The sequence below is a fragment of the Fukomys damarensis genome, unplaced genomic scaffold (assembly GCF_012274545.1).
Source record: "Fukomys damarensis isolate Sample0158 unplaced genomic scaffold, DMR_v1.0_HiC HiC_scaffold_27, whole genome shotgun sequence".
Classification (NCBI taxonomy): domain Eukaryota; kingdom Metazoa; phylum Chordata; class Mammalia; order Rodentia; family Bathyergidae; genus Fukomys; species Fukomys damarensis.
In genome coordinates, this window is record NW_022900939.1 from 41,264,439 (window position 1) to 41,287,911 (window position 23,473).

At 41.9% G+C, this 23,473-nt stretch overlaps 1 protein-coding gene across 2 annotated transcripts in view; it reads right to left on the minus strand.

Moving 5' to 3' along the window:
* The window catches only part of Col19a1 (collagen type XIX alpha 1 chain), a 296,825-nt gene that overhangs the window by 89,831 nt on the left and 183,521 nt on the right, over window positions 1-23,473 (minus strand). For both annotated transcript variants that reach the window (XM_033756533.1, XM_033756532.1), the window contains exon 17: window positions 11,930-11,983. In XM_033756533.1, coding sequence (XP_033612424.1) covers window positions 11,930-11,983 — 54 coding nt within the window. The remainder of the gene's footprint in view (window positions 1-11,929; window positions 11,984-23,473) is intronic.

Genomic DNA, 23,473 nt, shown 5'->3' on the forward strand with positions numbered 1-23,473 from the left:
CATTTCATAAAACAGATTTTCTGAATTATGCTATGAAGCACATACATGTGTAACCCTGTATTTTCCAAAGCAGAAAAGCATCACTTCTGAAGCCACTTATTTTTCCCAGCTGTCAGTGTAATTGGCATAAACCTTACTTTACCATTGCCAGGGTGGGCTCACTTGGATGACATGTGGTTGGGGAAAAGTGATTCCTCTCTTAATGCTGCCATTCTGCTTATCCACCCATGAATTGCTTCATACTCATCTCTCTTCAGTGTGCCTTACAAAAGGAAAAATATTATTTGTCAGCTTCCTGCAAATGAAAGGGGCAGCGGGAGTCTTTAGAATGCCTTGCCACCGGCGGAAGCAACATCAATGATCCATTGAAAGGTGATAAAAAGCACAGAGGCATGAAAGCTAGCAAGGATAGGGAAGTGTGAAACAAACTGTTTGTATCCAGTGGTGTCCACAAAAGATCACCACCAACAAAAACTATGCTTTGGGACCCTGTGCCTCTACCTTCTTTTTCACCTCAGGAATTTCTCAATATGCCCCCAAACAGAAGGAAAGTCACTACACACACACACACACACACACACGGCCTCCACCCTCAGCCCTCAGAGTTTGCACTCTGAATGAAGCTTCCTTGTGCAGAGAAAACATGATTGCTGGGCGGTAAGACAGTGAGGTTGATGGTTCTGGCTCACACACTGTCAAGTTACGTACAGGTCAAGATTCTGTGCAAAATTCAAACAGCTGGGAACAATCTAGATTACTCTAGAAGAAAAGCAATATGAAGAAACTTTGGGTTTTAATTTGCGGTGACTGTAGTCTTTCCACTTTCAACTCAAATGTCGATACCCATTTTTCCTCCGGTCTATATGTTGTATTAATGACAAATCTACAAATGATAATTCTTGGCTCAACCAAACCTTGTTAAAGAAAGTCCACTTTGGGAAGTTCCAGGAAAAAACTGATTTTAGTTTTTAAATACTTATCCTCTTTGCACAAAACTCTTCGGGCAAAGAAGAAGCCATTGATTTGAATCAGTGTAGAAATAACTAGTGATAGCAAACTGGGTGAGCTTCCTGTATCTTTAAGTGAGTTAGAAATAAGCTTGCTGAAAAATACAGAACATGATAAAGTCTCACGAACCCACAGTCCAGTGTGGTCCACCACTAACCACTTGCCATCTCTGTTGCAGAACTTGTTCCTATTGAACAAAGGTGTTACAGATATATACCAAGAATCTCGTTGGTCTTATTTTCTCCCAGATTCCTTTCCCTGTTTCCGGTCAAGACAATGCTGAAAACTGTTGCTTCTCTAGCCACACAATTTCGTTTAGTCTTTCCTCTAACACCACCAGATTACATTGCTACGGAGAAGACACCAACTGCTGAGACTGCTGAGGGTAGCTGAGCCTCTCTCTGCTGGGGCCCAGACTTCTCAGCGTTTTCTTGCTTGCTCAAGAAGCCACTCAGCGATAACATTAAATGCTGTGTGGTGATCGCTTTGAAGACCGTATCATTAAATGCAAACTATAAGATTATTTAGGAAACCCATCTCCTTTTTTGAACATAAAGGAGTCTAATAAATCTGTTTGGCCTTTGATTACTGAAATCTTGGTGTTTACCCCACCCAACTCAAAGACATGGTACTTAATTAATTCACTGGTCCAACTAATTACAAGGTTGGTGACTTTATGTCAAGGATTTAAAATATTCTGCCTCATCATTTCTATAAATAACATAAACGGGTCCAGATAGCTTCATATCTGCCTTTGAGAATATGATCTTAGGGAAGAAGTACCCAGTGGCTGCATGAAGATAAAATCTTTTCTACCAGAGTATCACCCCAGTTAGCAGGTGTAGGAAGTCAGAAAGCGACGAGTACTGTCCCCCTGCTGCTGTTCATAGAAAGAACAAGAGAAGTGATAAGGAAATCCAACTCAGTGCTAGGTCTTGAAAGCTCAACCTGATACCCCAGCTGTCTCGTGGGCACATGCGTATCTGCTGTGGTCACACAAGGTAACACTGGAATTTTAGCAATGTTGACAACAGCTGTGTTGTCTGGGACCGTGACCCCAGTGGGGAACAAGTGGCAGTAAGAATTAAATGGTGTGTCTCCATTTTACAGGTCTGTGTGTCTTCATTTTTAAATCTGAGGTAGCCATCTTATTTTCCATAAGAAGCAAAGTTACTATTCCCATTGACCCACACAGTGAGGTTCCTTTTCTCTGAAGATACTGTTATTGACGTGCTTGGCTTTCACTCATTGAACCAGCAGGGCAGAGTGAGACTTTGGCTGAAAGAAAAACTCAGAGCATGACAAAGCCCTGATCAGATCAGGGGCTTCTAGACAAGATGCTAAGAATATGAATCGGATTCACACCGAGACCCGACGAGCCACACAATACATTTAGCCACATATGGGGCGTTTTAATAAGAAATCATGTTTTGTCACCAGCTTTATTTGGCGTCCACAATGTGTTCTGGGATACTAACTTGTTTAGGAGCTAGGCCTCGCACTGCACGGGGAAGATGGGAGCTTCATATCTTGCCTTCTTGGTGCTCAGGAAGTCAGGTTGGGCAAGGGTTACGCACAAATTAAGGACAGTGCTGAGTGACAGCTCACAGGTTCCTGGGCTCCGGGGCTATTTGGGGACATGGACTTGCACTGCTGTCACTGCTCGTCTGAACTGGGGCAGACTGTTAGAAAGGCAGCACCAGCTTGGGCTGTGAGAACCGTAAAAAGAAAAGCCTGACTCCAGTGCCACAGTCCTTCATCTTAACGAAGACTATGGTATCCAGGGGATTTGGGTCAAGGATGAAATTAAATGGGTACAATCCAAGCTTTGTCATTTTTTTTTCTCAAAGCAAACAAGTCTATTATCTGTTGGCAAAAAATAGTGAAAAATAATATAAGCTTCAGAATAATTTAGTAATTACATCACATTAAAAATAAGAAAGAAAACCCCCAAACAAGTAACCATTTTGGAGAAAAACACGCACTAAAACTTACAAAGGGAGACGTGAGCAGCTGGCGGCTTTCACGCCACCTGCCCCCAACACCCTGCTCTTACGAGGCCCTGGGTCCGAGGTGAGGAAGCCCTCACCACGAAGCCTTTTCTATTTACTGAGTACATCAAGTTCTATCTCGCCTCGAGCCTCTGACCAGAAGGTTCTTGATGTGCCTCTCACACAACTCGCTCCTGAGTGATGCCATCTGCCCGGGAGACACGTCCCTGGGTCCTGAGCACAGCTCCTCCTCCTAGTCTGTTACGGAATCTATTCCTCTTCCGGACGGCACAGCACACTGCCCCGAAATGGTTTTGTCTATGTAATTGCTTATTAACCATTATTACACCCATCTCTCCCCATAATAGAGTAGATTACTCAAGACAGGGTTTTTCTCTGTAGTTTGATTTTCTCTTTTCTCTTTTTTCTTCTTTCTTTCTCTTTCTTGACAGGGTCTTGCTATGTAGCCTTGGTTGTCCTTGAACTCACAGTGATCCTTCTGTCTCAGCCTCCTGAGTGCTAGGATTACCAGCACGTAACACCATGCCTGGTTAGTGTGATTGTTAATTTAGCTTTAACTGCTGTATAGTCAACATCTATCCAGTGATGAACACTTGGCACAAGGTCAATCAGAATCTGGTAGTGAAAATATTTTCCCTTAGCTGCAGAGGATACATTCTAAGACCCTCAGTGGACACCTGGGAACTGAAGTTTGTCATTTAATACCTCTTCCACACTAAGTAAGTATTTATTATGTATACTGGGCATAACATTTGGAGTTTAAGGTGAAATGGCAAAAATTGGAATAATTTTGCTTTCCTGATTCATAATTTCACAAGTGGAAGACTTGTTCTTAGCAATGATCCCAGAAATCTCACTGTATACATTTTATTTCCTTTTTGAGAATGTATACCTTTTCCCTCAAGGAAGTATTTCATAGCTTCTCTTTGGCATATCCCAATTACCAACATCATACTCTTGAGCCTTGGGGCCATGATCAGGTAAAGCAAGGGTTACTTGAACACAAGCACAGTGCCACATCACAGTCAGTTTGAGAACCCAGACAATGACGAAGTGACTTATGGGTAGGGAGGCTACATAGCGTGGATAATCTGAGCACTCACGTGATTCATATCCTGAGCAGGACAGAGCAGGGTGGTGCACCGTTTTATCACCTTACTCCGAATGAGGTGCAATGTTAAGCCTGTGAATTATTTCTGGAATTTTCCACTTAATGACTTTGGACTGGAGTCTACCAGATGCGACAGAAACCGCAGAACGCAAAACTGCTTTCTGTGCAGATGAGGCTCTATCGGAAACAGATTCAAATTCATACCTTAAGTTTACTCTCTAACATGCCCTTTATGACAGTGTAATGATTCATGCTTTAATGGTAACATAAATTCTTCCATAATTAAGTTAAAGTAAAAATAATATGATTATACCTATTTCCAACCAGGTCGTTGTTTTAGAAAAGAAACATAAAGGTGCTATCAATGCCTTACATTAGCGGAGCATTTTAAAAGTCTACATGCTAAATAAGGATTTTCACCTCAAGAGAGAATCAACTTGATGATAAAAATGACTATTGATGAGACGTTTTATTTTTAAACTACAATGAAAAACAGAAAATGCAACAAAATCCTGAATATAAAATTGGACAATTACACTGATTTATAACTAAGCCTTGAACCCTGGAAACCTTACTGGATTTGCGCCACCTCCCAAAGCTGGAGCATGGAACCCTGCCTGGAAATTCTCAATGCAAACAGCAGAGGGAGCTGCGGCTCCGCGTTAGGCGTCTGGAGTTGTTTGTTTCGACCTAAAGGGCTGTGGTGTGAAATGCGGCGCACTGGAGCTTACTGCTCAGTTCTCATTCTGCAATACCGAGACGACATACAAAGACAATACCAGAAAAAAGCTCTGCCCGGAAGGGAAGAAATAATAGCATAAAATTAATGTGGTTTTTAAAAATAAACACTCCTTACAGTGATGATGCATGAGAAGTAACGTTAATGTGAAAGGGTGGGCTAATCTGTAGCACTTCCTTTAATGGCTCGTTAAATTCTCTTGCTTTCTCTTCTGCTCCACCTTATTTCCAGCTTCTTTCCCCCTTTTTTCCTAAAGAAACTAAAATTCAGAATTCTTTGAAATAGAATTTCGAAATCTCATTGTCATCATAGGAGGCTACTATTTTCCACTGCCCGGTTACTAAGACAACTAGAAGGCTCTCTAAAAAGAACTTTTTAAAATTAGCATGAGGAATAATAGTCAAGACTCAGAGAACATCACAACTAACAAAATGCAACAGCACAGATTATACATAAACAAATCCCATCAGCAAGAGAGAGGCTGTAAAACCGAGAAGAAAAAAAAAAAAAAATTCCAGAATCTCTAGGCTCAGTGGTTATCACTTATTTGGGAATAACTTTTATACCACTTCAAAAATGGATTTACAGACCCAGAATAAATATTCCATATATCGAGTGATCATTCATTTAAACAATCTGTTAATAAACATACAATTTTTTAAAAGTGGGTTTTTGGAAATGTGTAAAAAGAAACAAATATGTTGATACCACTATAAATTCAATACGATCTCTTCTCTCTGCCTTGTGAATGGGTATTCAGAATAATACTTAAGAGTCTAAGTTGTATTAACACCAAAGTTCACGTATAGCAGAATGTTTTCACACATAATGGCATTTGAGCATTCTGGCAACTGCAGGAAGTAGGTGGGACAGGTAACAACATTCCAACTTTCCAGAGAAGGAAAGGAAGATGTGCAAATATCAGATAAACTGCCAGTGTGGCCAGGGAGGAGAAGGATTAGATTCCTCACCGTCATCCCATACTATCTCAGGACAGAGCCATGAAGTATAAAGTGGAATCACATTTTGTGAGTGATGCTTAAAGTCAGGCTGATCATAGTCAAACCATAAAGCAGGAGCCTTTTATGCTGGAAGACAATAAAGACTGTTTAGGGATCAGACCCTGGGTGTTATTTCTGGCTTCCTCTCTCATACTTGTGAGATTTTTGGAAATTTACTTGCTGTTTGCAAGCATCATTTATCCCATTATGAAGTGAGGGTAACTTCTACTTAAAATAGTCGTGAGATTCCGCAGGACAATGGAGTGCTGTCTCTAACACAGACCCAGTGCTGACATGATTTAGTCCATCCCTTTTTCTTTCTGACCCATTTCTTTAGGCGTGAGTGCTATTTCCTTTCACAGTGAGTTGTTTATGCTCTTATACTTTGGCTCTCTGAAAAATTGCTTTCTGTCCCAGTCTTTGTATAGTTGAAGGTATTATGGACATTTCTACTTAATCTTTCCCTCTGCCATGGCTTCGATATGCCCCACAAACTTCATATATTGAAACTCAGTCTCACAATTCATATATCAATGGGATTTGGAGGTTGCATGTTTGAGAGGTAATTAGGATCATGTGAGGTCAGGACCCTGGGGCTTCCTCTATGAAATCAGTGGCTCAGTAAGAGGAGTAGGAACCTGAGCTGGTACACTCACTCCCTCTTAGCATGGATGTCCTCAGCGATCTTACCACGCAGCAAGAAGGCCTTGCCAGAGGCTGGCGCCATTCTCCTGGACTTCCCAGCCCCCAGCACTGTGAGGGACATGAACCTCATTTGTGACATTCTGGTGTAGCAAAAGAAAACCAACTAAGACACTCCCCAAAGAAGGCTATCCATTTAGGACAAGGTGGCTGAAGTCCTTTGGGGAATTTAGGAACATTTTTATTCTGTATAGGTAAGAACAGCTCTGCTCTTCAACAGGAAATTTGACAAATATAGGTATATTTTACATAAGGGATTGTAACCAAGCTTGTTAGCCAGCTTAGCTGCTTCTCAATTACAAGCATTCTGATGAGGATAATTCCATTATATACAGATCACATGTGTGTAAATTCCAACTAAGTCTTCCCTAAAGACACAAATTTTCCCTAAGGATACTATTGCCATTGAATGTAGGGAGCTAATTTGGAGTAATAGACACAACTTTTATGAAGAACTGATTCAAAAAGACAGCTTACTATTAGTTCAAAAGCTTTACTTTTTAGTAAAAAAATCCTCTTATTAGAAACTTGCTTTTCCCAAGAAGATATAATCTGTCTGAAAGAAAAGGTTGTCTTTATGTCCTCACACACGCACACACACATACACACACAATTAGCTAGATAGAAAGTTGTAGGAAATTATTCTTTGGAAGCAATTTGTTCTTTTGGTATAAAAATTTCTCAAGAAAGTGAGACAATACAAATTTGACTTCAGAACAGAGGATCACAAATAGAAGAACTGGCTGACACCCCCATAAATAACAACACTACCTTTGCTGGAGGCAAGTCCTCCACGGGAAGAACATCTTCCGAGAACAGGGAGCTAAGTATCTGGGCCTCCTGACGGCCCATTTCCTTGGAACAGCACAGTCACAATGACTAGGTTAAAATTTTTTCTCAGTAACTTTTCTAAAAGCAAACTGCTCAAATATAACGCTAAAATTATACATTCACTCACTGGAGGGACAGTGTATGCTATTTAATAACTGTTTGACGAGAGAGATACAATTAAGCGTTCCTTCTTTTTACATTGCACGTTATCGTAACACCGGCTCCGGGAATCTCCCAAGATGGCCACTAGGGGGAGTCACACGCCATCTGCAGCCTGACCAGGCGCGTTTAGCATTTTAGCCCTGTCGCCTCTTCTCTGGCCTTCCTTCCTGCTCTGAAAGGGCCCATGTGACACAGGGCACATTGTTGGAGCTGACAAGTAAGCGAAAAACAGCACTTTGATCTAGAAATGTCTGCACAAACCGAATGGGAGTGCTCCTAATATTCTCTCCGCCTCCCTACAGCTACATTCACATCCGGTCTCTATCTCAGCCACGAATTCTGTGGGAGCTGCAGAGGATCTTGTTTTCTCTCTGGCATCTCGCTCAATGTACCACGAGGGTGACCTGCAATGACATCTGGACATCCGGGTCTCCAGCTGAGGGCGCTTCATATTTTTGTGCTTCACGCGGCCTAGTGCTCCACAGGGACCCGGCCTGGCCTTCATTCCTATGGCGGCCTAGGGCCCTCTGTCTCCAGGGCACCTCTGTCGCACTTCTGTCGCACTGTCTTTCTCACCTAGCTTGCTCTCACCTCTCTTATTTGCTTTCTGGACAATCCTCCTCAGTCTTCACACTTCTTGTTATAGGGAAACTAACCTTAAGCACAATCTTTAGTGACTTTTCTTCCTTCACATTTCTGTAAATTATTTTGGTACCAGGGATTGAACTCGGGTCCTTGCACTTGCAAGGCAGGCCACGGAACGGCTGAGCTAAATCCCTGACCCCATTGAGCGCTCATTTTCTAAGAGTGTTAGTTCTCATGACTTTGAAGGGACTCTCTTTGAAGAACTCTTCGTTTCTAGTCATTTGGGAAATAGCTAGAGGACATTGCTTAGGCAAAGTCAAAGTGAAAGTGACACAGAAAGTCGGGAGCTAATTGTTTTTTCTTTCCTTTCGATGCTGACCTCCACTGAGCTCCACCAGTATCCTGGGCGCCGTGTCATCAGTTTAACCCATAGCGCACACAACTTCAAAAAACACAAAAGCTGAGGAGAACCGTACTCTAAGGTGAAGTCTAGATGGTACTTGTGTGAGAGAAGAGAGACTTCCGTTACCTGGGGCAATCATTTTAGAGTTTCCATAAACCACAATTCTTAAAACACAATGTGTTGATGGCTTAGCCTAACACTTTTCTTTTTTAAACAAAAGCTAGCCTATGTATAAAAATCCTTTGTTTTCTACACAAGTTTAGTCCTTATTTCTTTAGTCTAACCCACTGGGTATTTCATTAAAGTTTATAAACCACTTTTATTTCAAATACCGTGGATTCAGGATTTAATGAATACTTTGTATCAGACTCACAGCTGAATTTAAATTCTGAATTTAACATATGAAACAGAATAAGTACTTTCCTCCCCCCAAACATGTTGGCAAAAAGTGCAGAACTGAGTATTATAAATCCTTTCATATAATCATATATTTCTTGATCTTTTAAATTCTTCAGTAAACTCATTTGATCAGGAGTTGAGAACTCATTTCAAAATTATGTGTAATCCTCTTCTGTCCCAGCCATTTGGCAGGCTTGTCACAAAGGCCTTCATCATTCAAATTCCTCTTTGGAGGGAATAATTATCCCATCTTAACAGCAGCATTACACACTCAGAAAACCACACAAAGGTCTAATCTTGTCCATTTGCATTCACCAGCTTTCTTCTTTAAAACACAAAACAAATATTGAGTACCTCACAATATGTTCTCTGTTTGGCCAAAAAATTTGGAATAAAACTAAATGAAGCTGATCTCTTTAACAAGTGGCTTCCAGGATATCCAATTTATGCCTTCTTCCCATTTATCATCAAAGTTAGTTGATACCAATGCCTTACCAACAGGACAATGGCTAAAGAGAAATAAGGGACTGGACCCCGATCCTGTTCATTTCAACATCTGACCACATCTTAAGATTCTTGAAGTGCTGGCTGTGAAGCCCTCTAGCAATGGTGTAAGTTCAGGTCTTTACAGAGTCACTAATCTGTTTTATATTTTCTTATTTATAAAATGTATTCATTTATTCATTCATTAAATAATCAATAATTACATGGTACAGGCCAGAAAATGTTAGGTACTGGTGACAAAATGGAAGTTAAAAAAAAAAAATCACACTGCAGTCAGACAGATAAGGAAAAGAACATTTACAAAGCATTGGGCTTTGTGTAGATCAGAGGACTGTGGAGACGCAGCAGCCTGGATTCTGAGGGCACTGGTCAGGACTAGGGGGCAGAAATGATGCTTAGGCTGAGTCAGGAAGGTGGAGGACAACTGTGAGCGTGGTACACTGTGATAGAGAAGATGAAACCACAGATTACAGAAGAAGGAAGGGCTGAGGAAAGGTCAGCCGACCTTAGGCCCAGGCAAACCTCAAAGTGCCCAGCATAGCGTACAGAAGGCTTGAACTCCACCTTTCTTCAAGGAAAAGGAAGCTAGAAGGAGTTTCAGGGCAACTTGTGTGAAGCTAGTGGACAGTTTAAGGCCAGCCAAGCCCTCCTGACTCTACTAAGGCTTGAGTTACAGGTCAGATGCATGACGGAGAGATGCTCTTCTATGTGCAGAAGGTAGAGGCAACCAGCCCAACTCTGAGATGGCTAAAAAATAAAGGTTTACACCGACAAAGGCTAAATGAAGGCAGTGGAGTGTGGAGAAACCGGAGGAGACGGATTATGAGTGGTGGGTATTACAGAGAGCAAAGTTAGGTAGAGACTGAAAGGCAGTTAGAAAGGGACCAGGCCCAAGAAAAAGTCAGAACAGAGATGAGGCAAACCAAGGCTGAGGCTGAGGGCTGAGTTCACAGAAACGAGGCCTTGAGATGGAGACACCATGACTAAACTGGAGAGCCTTCCCAGAGAGAAACAACAGCTCAAAGCTGTTCTGTAACCACCACCTGCAGCTCCAGGGAGCCTGAACAATGTAACAAACACACAGAGAGATGACCAGAACACTTTGACCCCCATTCCTGCCCCTTCCAGTAATGCCTCTGTCCTCTTCCCTGCTGTGTACCCTTGCTATGCATCTTGCTTTTCTATTAGGTCAATATTAGCTAAGAGACTGTACTTGTAATCCAACCTGTGATGAGATTTACTGTATAAAACCCCTAGACAAAGAGCTTCAGAAGCAACTCACTTTTGGGACCCCTTCTGCCTCTGAGGAGCTTTCTCTTAATACGAGTAATCAGAAGTTTGGAAGATTCCAACTTGATTGATCACATTCACCATTTCCTTTATTAGCCTCCTTTGTCCTCAAGTCCATTTTCAGGAGTCGTGAGACATGAACTGTGGACATCTAATAGGCTGGGAGCTGGGTGTTACTGTAACACAGGGATGTAAACTTGACATGAGTTAGGGACTGTTTACATACAGAGGATGAAGGAGAGATTAAAATTTTAAGGTTCTTTTTAGAGTTTAGTTTTGGATGCGCTGCTTTTGTAGGACCTAGAAGACCTTCACATGGAGGTTCTGAGCAGGGAATGGAATGGGACTCAGGAGCAATGTCTGGGTTGAATTAAAGAGTGCAACCCATTAATCCATCCAACATATGGGGGAAGCTGTTGATGAAGGAGACAAAGGGGGTAGCCCTAGAGTTAGCAAAGAAAAACTAAGGTCATTAAAACAAGAGAACAGAGAGCTTCAAAGAGAACAATCAACAGTGTAACTTCCTGCACAGCAATGAAGTAAGATGGAGCCGGAAAGTGCCCAGGGAACCTGGCAGCTCAGACATTCCTAGTGACCACAGGGAATTCAGCACCACGAGAATGTCTCAGACACAAGCAAGACTTGGGTGGGCTAAAGAGTTACCAAGACCACAAGCAATGGAATCCTTTTTCTAGAAGCATGGGTAAAAGAACTAGAAAAGCTAACTGGTTTGCAAATCTTTATTGCTCTTGCTAGCAAGTCCATTCTATGAAATTCTACATAGGATACAGTTTTGTATCAAGGCAAGTGGATAAGATTTCCTAGTTATCTATCTTACTTCCAACATCGGTGCTAAGAAACGGAGAAAACGGAACTAAGGTAGGCTCAGAATGGTTTCGTCTGACGGGTGCTTGGCTTGGGATGCTTCACCAGGCCCCACACTGGTCCCTGTCCACTAACAGTGAGGCAGTGAGGTAGGCAGACGGCCACCAGCTTATCTCCTTGTTTGAGGCAGTACTGGTGAGTGTGTAGAGGGTACCTACTACCATCCAAGTGCTGATGTCAATCACTGTACACAAAGTGCAAAGAGGGAAAGTATTACCTGCAAGGGAGCGAAACACCCTTAGGTAACAGAAATGAAAAGGCACTCTTACAGGGGACAGTCATCCTGTATTTACTCACGGGTGGTCCTGGGGGTCCTGGCTTTCCTGGGGGTCCTGGTTTTCCTCGTCTTCCCTTGAAACCAAAGAAAAAAATAAATTTTATTCCATTTTAATATGACAATACTATTAGTAATACTGAAGACAGTAAAAATTAACAAAAGTTAAAATAATTTGAAGTCCACATGACTCTTAAACATCAACATTCGTTCTACAGCGATCAGTTCTATAGCGATGGGCCACTTCTTAAGGACCATGATGAGAAACAGTCCCTGAAATGTACAGCTTGTAACTGTTATCAGCAACCTTTTATATGCTGTTACCTCGATATTCTGACAAAGGATTATAAAGCATCTGAAAGAAGGCCTAAGGCTGCCACTCCATCTGATGATCCTATGGGTTGATCCTGAAATAATAAATGCATCTGCCATCTTAATTTGTCATATCTCAAAGAAAGCTCTGAATTCTATTTTTATAGGAGCTACCTGAGTGTGAGATTGGGGTGATAAATACACATAACCCTTGGCTTCATCCTAGACCAGCGACGGTGAACTTTTTAGAAATTTCAACAACACAGACCCACGAGACACAAGTGTCATTGGTTCACCACCACCAACCCAGACTTGCTGGCTTCGAATATCTGGGGATGGGACCCATGAATCTGCATTTTAGAATCATTTCAAATAATTCTTGTGCTCACTAAAGTCTGTACAGTGATGAGCTGAGGCATATTATATGTTCTGTCTACATCACATTAACTAGCTCCTCCTCTTCACTGTGGATGGTTAAGCTGTTTTATGACTGAACCAAAATGTATAATTTTTGCATATCAATTATCACTATTGCAACTGAATGTTAACTTTCCCAAGTTTATAATCAGCCCAATTCCAGCTGCAAATCAGAAAGATAAGTCTACGCTAGCATCTTTAACTAACTGTATATCTAACACCATTTAAGCACATTCAGTTGTTATAAGATTATGTTCCTAAATTTTTTTCTAAAAAAAGTCAGCTTAGGTTTTGACAGTATGCATTGTGATGAGAAGTGTTTCTGAGCATATATTTTCTAAATCTTGCCATTCTATCTCATTGTTACTAATTAATTTATTTGATTACTGTGTTGGTAGAATACACAAATTAAGGCATGTGATACTTAAGCATCTGGTTGCTTCTTAAAAAACAAAACTGTAAGCATAAACACAAAAGCCTCATTCAAGTCACTGATTTTCTTGTTCTGAAAATGCTAGACAAAGTTATTCCACCTTTCTGGTCATCCTCTGGGCATGGGTGGGGCAGGAAGCCAAACTATCAGTGGCATCTACAAGCTCAGGTGTAGGAGGAAAGCGAGCACTGGCTGGTCTGTGACTGAGGAGAAACTGGGACATGGTTCCTGAAGGTGAGTTAAAGGCAGACCACCAAGCCCTCTGTGTCAAAATCATATCCCTTTTCATAAACAATTCCAGCTAACATTCACAGGACAGAATTGAAAACACTTTTCTTAAAAACAGGAAAATAATTAGCATTGTTTTCATGTACCTTCCATTAGAGAGATCTAGACACCAGAGTTCTTTGGGAGACTGTGAGATTGGAATGAATATATAATTTGATATTCCGTACATCTCATACAAGTTATACACATGTACACCAGTTTCTAGTCTTACAGTTTGCATTTTCTGAAAATTCAGATATTGGGTCTTTTACAAAATATAGATCAATTAGCCTTTGAGAACTAATCAATGATAAAAAGTTTACTTAGAAAACGGAAGGGATGTAATTTATTAATTCACAAGAGCACACAGAAATCCGATCAATGGTATCTAAGTAAGTGACTGGGTTGTTCTCTAAGCCTACATTAGGTGGAGGCGAGTTAAAACCATAGGACCCAGCTTTGTTTATACTCTCCTTTCTCCAGAGAAGATGTGTATTGATTTGGGCAGGAAGTGGGAAAATGAGGCTGACTACTGATCAATTTTTATCACAGAGTCAACGCGTAAGACAAACCCAGTGTCAGACATTGTAACACAACGCTGGCATTTGTTGAGATGGGGGGCAAGAAGCTTGCACAGTTCTGCATGGTGAGGGCAGGTGTCCAACCCCATCTCCCTGCGATGTCCGTAGACCTTAGGTCCAGTCCTACCCCGTCGAGTGTACCCATCTGCATGCTGGAGATGCAGAGACGATGATGTTGTGTGTGGGTGTTTTCCAGAGTGGATAAGCAGGTGACACACCCAGAAGGTTAAATTACAGGGACGGACATCTTTGTGCAGAGAACTGCCCGTCCATATTTTCAGTTTAAACCTGGTCTCCAGGCCTGAATTTTAGCAACACTGAAGAGGATTTGAACAGTTTTTAAAGACGTGCTTTACACAGCAACACAGTCTCTTTCCTTAGCTCTATCCCCAGACTGATCATAGGAGCAAGACAGGGTGACTCCAGGGTCCTGTAGAGTGTGTTCTGACAGCACACAGAAAGGGTGGAAGGGTGAGAAACAGGGGTGGAAGCTCTAGAGAATGAACGAGAGAGCTGGGGGAGGGGGTGTCACAGTTTCCATAGACACAGTAGCCTCAGTCCACTCTTCTCTCCGATACATCTCAGGAATTAATGTCCCCTAGTCAGGAAATAATGTCCCCTAGTTTCGCTGAATGGAGCAGGATAATCTCCCGTTCCTGTTCTTCCAGAAGCTCTCTCCTTTGCTTAAAAGAATTAAGGAAAGACAAAGGCCTACCTAGAGGATAACAGTAGATTTCTGGAAGAGTGAATTCCTTACGGAAGCAGGACAACTTGAAGGACATTTTATTATTAACAATTATACCACGACAAAAGGCATGAAGGATGACCCGCCTCCTAGGACTGAGATCCCTCCAGTTTTGGAGGAGAATGTAATCTGAGAATCTTAGCTCTTCTCCACAAAGGCTCTGGGCAGCTAGACAAGGGCACCTGGAGCCAAGGGTTGAGGGTCCTGTTGGCTAGGGAGGACCCTTGTGCATGGTGGCAGGGATGGTCACTGCTTGTTGGTTTCCACTCCCATCACCTGCTGTTTCTGTCCTTTCCTTACAAGGCTGGCCGTAGACATGCTCCAGCGGGAGGCCACAGGTGGTGTATAGGGGTGGGTGGGGATGAAGACGTGGGCAGGTAACTTACACACCTGCTGGGCTAGGCAGGACCGTCCTGGCTGGCTGTCCTCAAGTGGTCAAAAGCAACTCTGACAACTAGAGTCTGGGTAAACCTCTAAACAAATTGAGACCTACTGTTCCAGCATTATAATTGGGCTAATCCAATTTCATGAAAACTGAGTTATAAATCATAAAGCACAGATTTTCCCTAACAGGTTGCCCTGGAAACCTCAAAGTGAAGATGTCAGTTTTCCTTGTGCAATAGCAAAGAGATGATTAGAGTAGATATCTGCCTCACATCCAGGTGTCCAAGCTGACCATGCAGCAGGACCCCTGGAGGGCTGTTAAATCAGTTCGCTCTGTCCCGCTCCGGGATTCTGGGTCAGCAGGCCTGAGCATCTGCATTTTAACAAGGTCCAGGTAATGCTAGTGCTGGGCAGTGTGGGCACCATAGTCTAGAACCACTGCTCTAAAAAGTTAAAGCTCTTTGTTCACACCGAATGTCTTTTTTATTTTTTTTATTTTTTTTTGGTACTGGGGATTGAACTCCAATCCTTGTGCTTGCAAGGCAGGCCACCAAACCACTGAGCTAAATCCCCAGCCCATCGAATGTCTTTTTTATGTAAAAATGTTTGATAATATCTTTTTGCTTTCATACGGGGGATCGAACTCAGGTCCTTGGGCCTGTGCAGAACCACTGAGCTAAATCCCCTGCCCAGTTTGATAACATCATAAAGAAACTCTCTAAAGTATAGAGTGACATCCTTTAAAGAAGTGCAATCAACTCTTAATTATGAATTTTTTGAAAACCCCTAAAATAACAATCAGTATGCCCATTAAAAGTAGAAATAAAAATAACAAATTATAATTGATGCATATTATGGGATCTACCCATGGATGAAACTGAACCACATGCAACAATATAGATACTTCTTACGAGCATAATGTTGATCAATTTATATGAGGAACAAAGCGAGGCACAACTGATATATGCTATCAGAAGTCAAGATGGGGCAGGGAATAGCAGAAAGGAAGTGGTACAGAGGTTTCTTGATTTCCTGAACTATTTCCTGAACTATGTGCTTGTTACAGAAGCTGGATGGAAAAAGCACCCAGCTGTAACTTTATAAAACATTTATAAATTTATTTACAAAATAATCAAGATAACCATAATGGAACAATATTATTTAAAGGATCTCATGACATTTATCTATCCACAGGATTATTGTTATTGGAAAGAAAGAAAACAAACAAGATTTTAATATAGTAATAGTATATGTGCTGCTGAAGAGAGCACACACACAAAAAAACCAAACAAGATTATTTAAGCAAATGACATCTACAAACTCTCAATAGTAAAAATAACCTGATCCTTGCAGGATGACTTGCAGTAAAAGAGCACGTGTATCTTAAATTAGACCCTTGATTTATAAACACTTGGCCCTCCGGGGGTACTAAGAAGAGAAGAATGTGAATAATGGACTATCAGTACTTAACGGACAGATGGTTTTTGTTGTTGATAAGGGTGATGAGGATGAAGATGAGGTTATGGCAGCAATTAGATTCAAATAAAGGTTGGTATGCAGAACCAAGCCCAGAAAATGAGACACGTGTCTAAGGAGTCTTTCGGAATGGCCAGGTCTTGCTAACACAGCTGCCTCATTTCAAATATTTCCCTGTAACCATGTGTGTAGACTGCGTACTCTTGCCATCAGCTCAGCTGGACGAGGTATCAAGGAAATGTCAAGGAAGAGGAGACGGAGCCGTGACTGGCACACGCAACTGTGAATGAGGTGTTAATTACACAGGAAAACATTACAGACTCGCAGAGAAGTTTGTCTTTCTTTTTTTACATTGTGAGCGGAAATAAGATTTATAACGAATGCTGGAAAGAGTTACATTTTGAAGTCAACGATACATCCAAAGAAAGGGAATGGGATATTTATGTGAAGAACGCAGAAAGCATTTTATATATTCACAGATATTTAAAAATACACCGATGACAGCACCCACACGAGTCAGGAAGGTCTCATTACTTAGGGTTCAGACAAGTGGCCCTTGTGAGAACACAGCGAGAGGATGCAATTCAGTGTGAACAAGTGCTTTGAAACGGCCTGAACGCTGAGGAAAGATGCACGCATACTTGACCTTCTTCATCTAGGTTGGGATCTTAAATTCTCCAAATCATTTGCCAATTTCCTCATCTCTCTTTGCCTATTTCTTTTTTCTTCTTCTTCTTTAAATAGACTCTGCTAATGGCTGATATGGCTTCTCAAAGCAAATGAAAAGTTGTTGTAACATTAGGACCCAAGCAAGTTTTCAACTGAAAAAATGATAATCTCCACATGGGACTAGCACTCATTCAAATAAGATTAAGGTTTTCATGGTGTGGATATTCTGGTCACTCATAATTTAGGTTATTTTATGGCTATAATTCTTTTATTGCTGTTTGTTTAATTGACAGTATTTATGGACTACAGTATAAAACTCTGATACACTTACGCAGTGTGTAATGAGCTAATTGGGGTAATTAGCATTTATATTTCTCAAACATTTATTATTTATATGTGCTGGGAACCTTTGGACTCTTCTAGCTATTTTGAAATGTACGATAAATTGTTCTAGACTATCGTTTTCCTACTGTGCTATGCAGAGCCCTAGAACTAATTCCTCCCATCTGTGGTTTGGTTCTTGAGTCATCCATGCCCTCCTTTTCCCCCAACCAGCCTCTAGTGACCACCATTCTACTCCCCACATACATAAAATAAACGTTTTTACTTCTCACAGTGAGGACATTGTTCCTCACAATGCAGACAGATTTCTCACCACGGTCCTTTTGGTTGTTTGTCCCTTTGATATTCATGCCTTCCCACCCCTCCCCTGCTTATTTAATTTCTTCCTGTAGTCCTCTTTTTACCCTAACTCTGCAGGTGACTCAAACTTACTTCCCGTTAGGTTTGTTGGGACACCCAACTGCCCTGCCAAACCACCAACTCTCCTAGTCCCAATTTCTGGATTTTCTGTGTATGTTATTGCCAATCTTCGCCAGTGCACTTGATATCATCTTGGTAGCACGGGTGAGAGCAGCAGGGTGGCCAAGCAATTTCCTGAACATGGACATCTCTGTCCTATGTTAGGAGGGCTGGAGCTGGCAGTGCACTGTGAAAATGTTCTTTCCTCCCTGTGTTAGTCAGAACTTACAAGAGCTCACAGGGCTGGGCGAGGATCCTCAGAAGCCTGCACACACTGTGAATCAGACTGAGAGCAGGACACGGTGACACCCAGAGTCCAAAGTAGGGGAGTGGAAAAGATCTGTCCATGTGCTAGAGACCCAAAGGATCTGGCCAAAAGGCCTGGAGCACACGGCAATGTCTCATATGAGTCAGGATCAGGAGGCCCAAGGATCTGTGACAAAAGACCAAAGGGTCTGCGCTGGGAGATTGAAGGGTCAGCGCCAGAAGCTAAAGAGTCTGCACCTGCAGTCCGAAAGGCCAGCGCAGGAAGCTGAAGGATGTGTGCCAAACGCCAGGAGATGTCACCTAAGGTGAAGGTGAGGACGAGAGCTCCTTTGAAGCTCCTCCGAGGAAAATCAGTCAAAATGCTTCCCTCCTGTTCTCCACGTATACCGTCTGCACAACGATCCTCTGTACGTGCGTCTTACACACTCAGAACCACGCCGCCTCAGTTCAGCCGGGCGTCCCCACCCCACTGACACCCAGCGAACAAGCACCTCCCTCTGTGAGACGCCCTCCCCCTGGAGGAGGGGAATCCAGGCTCGCACAGAGTCTGCCTGCCAGGTCTGCCAATGGGGTCAGAACCACGCACTTTCCTGGTGTCTCATCGAGGCTGAATCTTCTCTCTTGAATTGTTGTACTTCTGTTTTTGAGCAGATGAAATCAGCATGTAAGGGATAAACGATGCACATATAATGATAGGACCTTATTTATTAGAAACGTTAAAATAAAAACAACACAGAGAGGTCATCCACGAACTTCAGAGAGGTCACAGCCTATGTGGGCAGAGCAAGATCGAAGGGAGCAGCCAGCACTGGGACAGGGAAATTGCTCACGACATCGTCCTGATGCCATCCGAGGCAGTCACAGGATACATTTTCAGGGTTTCTGAACTGCTGACTTTAAAAGACATTTTTCTCCAAGGGCTGGAATTCAGAGCTGTGTGCTCAGTCTGAAGGACTGAACTGCTCAGCACCAAGTAAATCCATAGAAATGCATTTTGCAGTTGTGCCTGACCAATGAAGAGAAGCATCCTAAGATGAAGCTATAAAGATCATCTGGCTTTAAAACTGAAAACATTTTATGGCACAACTCTCTCTGGGGTGAATTTTATGTATCCAATCCCATTTGAATCTTTACTGACTTCAGAGATAGATCCTATCACAATCATGTACGTACATTTTATTCAGCAAAAAAATGTTTTATCTCCTGGTACTTGGGTAAAACACATTATGTTGACTAAGGCCTGGATCCTGCCTTTAAGAAGGTGAGGGACAATCACACTGGCCTGGATAGACTCGTTTTTCCGGTTGTAGGTGAGCTATAGTTCTAGTGACTTATAGGTGAAGTGTTCCAGGGAGGGGAAGTAAGAATTAAGTTCCCTCCCAAACATGCTACCTTTTGATCATTCTCTTCAGCCTTTCCGTGAGGGACTGAGGGGTCACACGGAGTGAGCAAACTGTGGGCACGAGACTCGGCCTGTACATCCTTAGTAACAACATGGCATTGACTCCTTGCAGATCCCCTCAGACAGTAACAACTTCCACTGGATGCTTGGGCACTAACTTCCTCTTTGAGACTCACCAGCACCCTTTAGATCATGTGTGTTGAGAAGACATCATCCTGCCCACCCCTTCCTTTCCTTGCACAGTTGATTCACATATTGGGAAAATATCCTGTTGACCTTTAAAAACAGAACACTTGGGGACACAGCACTGTATGAATGTTGGGTATATTTTTCTTTATGTAAGTGCTACTTTTCATGTCCTTAAACTTAACATCTAATGTCAGTTGAAAGTATAACTGGGAAAAAGTAATTTGGACCTTGTCTTTATCAATCTTCCTCTTCTCAGAGTAAGGTCGGGATTTCCTGGGAAAACTGGTAGCCCAATTGGTCCTGCCAGCTGCAAATGTAGATCACCTGCCAAATTCTTTTGACGTTCTCCTTTCAGTTTTTCCTCTGCTCTCCTCTAGGGAAGGGTCCTATGGACAGGAACCCTAAATACATCTTGTTCCCAGCAGCCCTGCTAATCTAGGGTGTGAAATATACATCAAATAACAGTCTCTATAACCAAGTTAACTTTCTCAACTACAAAAACTTTCCATGATGACTGTAAACCTCTCCTGTAGTTTATCTGCCACCTCTGCACTGTATTTCTGCAGAACACATACCCCACTTGAGTCGGCACCTAACTACAATCATTCATTAAGTGATTCTAGAAACATTTATGGAGTTTCTACCATGGATAAAGGGCTTCTGCATGCTGTGGAAATGCCCTGACTCCTGTCCTCACAGAGCTGATATTCTAACGGGGGCAATACTAGGAAGAGAGAACTCGGTCCCTTACTATGTGCCATACACCGCTCAAAGCAATTTAGGAGGTGAGTTATGAGGGGTTTACCCCTGGTCACGTGGCTGGAACACAATGGAGTTAGGATTTGAGTCTAGGCAACATAGTCATAGCACCTTTCATCATTGCCATTATGGTCTACTTACTGCGTATCTGGTAACTAAACAAATTAATCTACATTTTGGACAGAGAGAATAATTACAAAATTAAAGCAGACTGAGCAGATAGAATTATACAGGAAGCTGAGCTGTCTTGGGTAGAAAAATGTGGGGAAGCCTAGGAGACGACTGAAGCAAAGGGGTCTATGGGCCAAGCGGGGTCCGAGGAAGATCAGCCTACAGGGGGCGTGGTGAGAACAAAGCCCTCAGCAGGCCTTGCTCAAGAGCAGCAAGGTGGGCAGCGCGGGGCAGATGAGGGGTCGGAGGGAGACTGGCCGCACTCTGGCGGGCCTTAGGGGTGATGGTGGTGCTCAGAGCTTTACTGTGATGGGAAGCCATGGGGAATTTTTCTTTAAAGGGTCATATACTATAAAATGATGTAAGTGGTTCTTCAAATAGAGAGAAGCCTGGAAGAGACATCCGCCACGAACTTATCATTTCATAAGAAAGCTCAACAAAACTGATTTTAACTTATCTAATTTAGATTGCTTATAACAATGTTGGCTCAGATAATCCAGAACTGATTATATGTATCACTTCTCTATTTACCTGTGCAAAATATTTTCACCCTTACATTACGTTACTGAATATAATATCTACTGTTCTCTGACGTTCTGCCCAGCAGAGATACATGAAGATGTGAGATCTATTTCCTCCTTTAATGTGAATTATGGTTTTGAAAAGAGAGCTGCATTGTGTAAGTATTCCTACAAGACTTATACAAGGATATTAATAATTTAACAAACTTGTCCTCAAGGGGGAAAAGTGTTCTCGGAATGTGTCAGGATGAATTTTCAAGGGAAAAACCTAATTAGCAGTGTCTGAAGCACATGTCATCACATTTAAAAAACAAGAACTAGTCCCTGGACAGAATGGTAAGTTCTGTTTCAAAACGTTAACTCCTCCAGTTAATATGTATGATTAATGAGCAATGTGTCAGTTGGCTGGCCTACTGCAAGTGAAAGACCTTACAGGAGGGAAAAGAAGGGCTGTTTAAGCTCATATGTAGAAATGTTCAAATGTAGTTTATAATTGCATTTGTATTATGACCAACTGATAACTTAGAGCTCCTGTGAGGAATAACGCCATGGTTTTAGATATCTCTTAAGATAATTTATAAAGATGCCCCAAGATGACCAAAGATTCCAACACTGCAAAGGAAAACTCTGAGAAGGTCATGGAAGGAAAATAAAGCCCTCAATATTGCCTCATGGTTGAGAATCCAACAACCAAAAAAAGGTATAAATTTAAGTAAAGTCGCGCTGTTATCTTTCGTATATATAGTTCAGATTATTACTTGGGGAAAGTCATATTAAGGACAAATGATTCAAGCCCATTCAAAGCACAGGCAGATGAAGTCTATCTGCTGTCCAACAGTGGGGATGTGCAGTCACGAGCTGCCGTGGTCTCATCCCTATTTGCAACAGTGAGGCTGGGCAGGCTGGCTGGCAGGGGTAAGAGGGAGTTCTGAGGACTGAATGCTGCTTTACCTAAGGAGGTGGCATTTGCACCATTAGCCTTAGTTTTTTCAGAATACTTTACATTTCACTCTGAACAATCAAGGCCCCATCTCAGTAAAGGCGTAACTTCTTATGCTGAAGCACGACTGTGTCCGCCGAATCCCGTTGTGTTTTCTCCTTCACTTCCTGTTAGATCTTTTCTCAACGGTCATCTCTGGTATCCCCGACAGTTTTTGCCCGCTTCCTTAGTCTTCTTACTCTGAACATCATGTCACCACAGACCACATAAAAACATTTATCTTATTATCATCCATATCTGTAATAGAATGTGAGCCCATAAAGGCAGAGGTTTTTGTCTATTGCAGAGGCCAGAAAAGACAGTAGACATTTCAGGCTTTAGAGTCTTTGTGTAACTATCCACCTCCACTATTGTACAACAGTTATTGACATCAGCAAAAAGCATGGATGTGCTCCAATAAAACTTTATATACAAAAACAGGTGGTGCCTTAAGGGCTGAGGTTTGATGACCCTTGGCCCAGTGCGTTCACCACTCTGTCCTCAGTGTCCTCTGTCCTCAGCTGTGACTAACAAACAACTGGGACTCATTATAGATTTGTTCTTGCTACAGATCCAGCTAATCATGGAAATGGAATTAAGTATTAACTTTCCAAAAAGGTATAACTAGGAGCATGGACTGTTGAGGATAACACTGCATTCACCACTATTTTTTTACATAAGCAGCGATATCCAAACCCTGAGATTATGTCTCGAAAATTCTTCAGGAGCTGGTGATGTTTTTGTTGTTACTTTCATTAATGCTGGCAAACAGTACACTTAAACAAACTTTTGTGAGTAGTCTGAAATTGTTTCGCCAGGAAATGTAAAAACGCAGACACATTAAAAGGGTAACATGGCACATGGTTTTTTCTCCACAGCATAGAATTAACAACTTATAACATTTTTTCGATATTTTCTTCAAGTCTTTTTAAAAATAAAATGTTACAGATTAAATGGAAATCCTTTTTGATCCCTCACCTCACTGGGATAACTACTGTTGTGAGTGTACGTTTGATGTCATATACTTCTCTGTGTGTCTGCATGATTTGTATATGTATATATATGCATATACATGATCACGTCTTAACATCTATTTTGTGTGTGTGTGTGTGTGTGTGTGTGTGCATCGTTCATTATTTTTCACTTCTTTCAAGGCTGACTCCATTGCAGGTAGATAACATTTCCAAATGAATA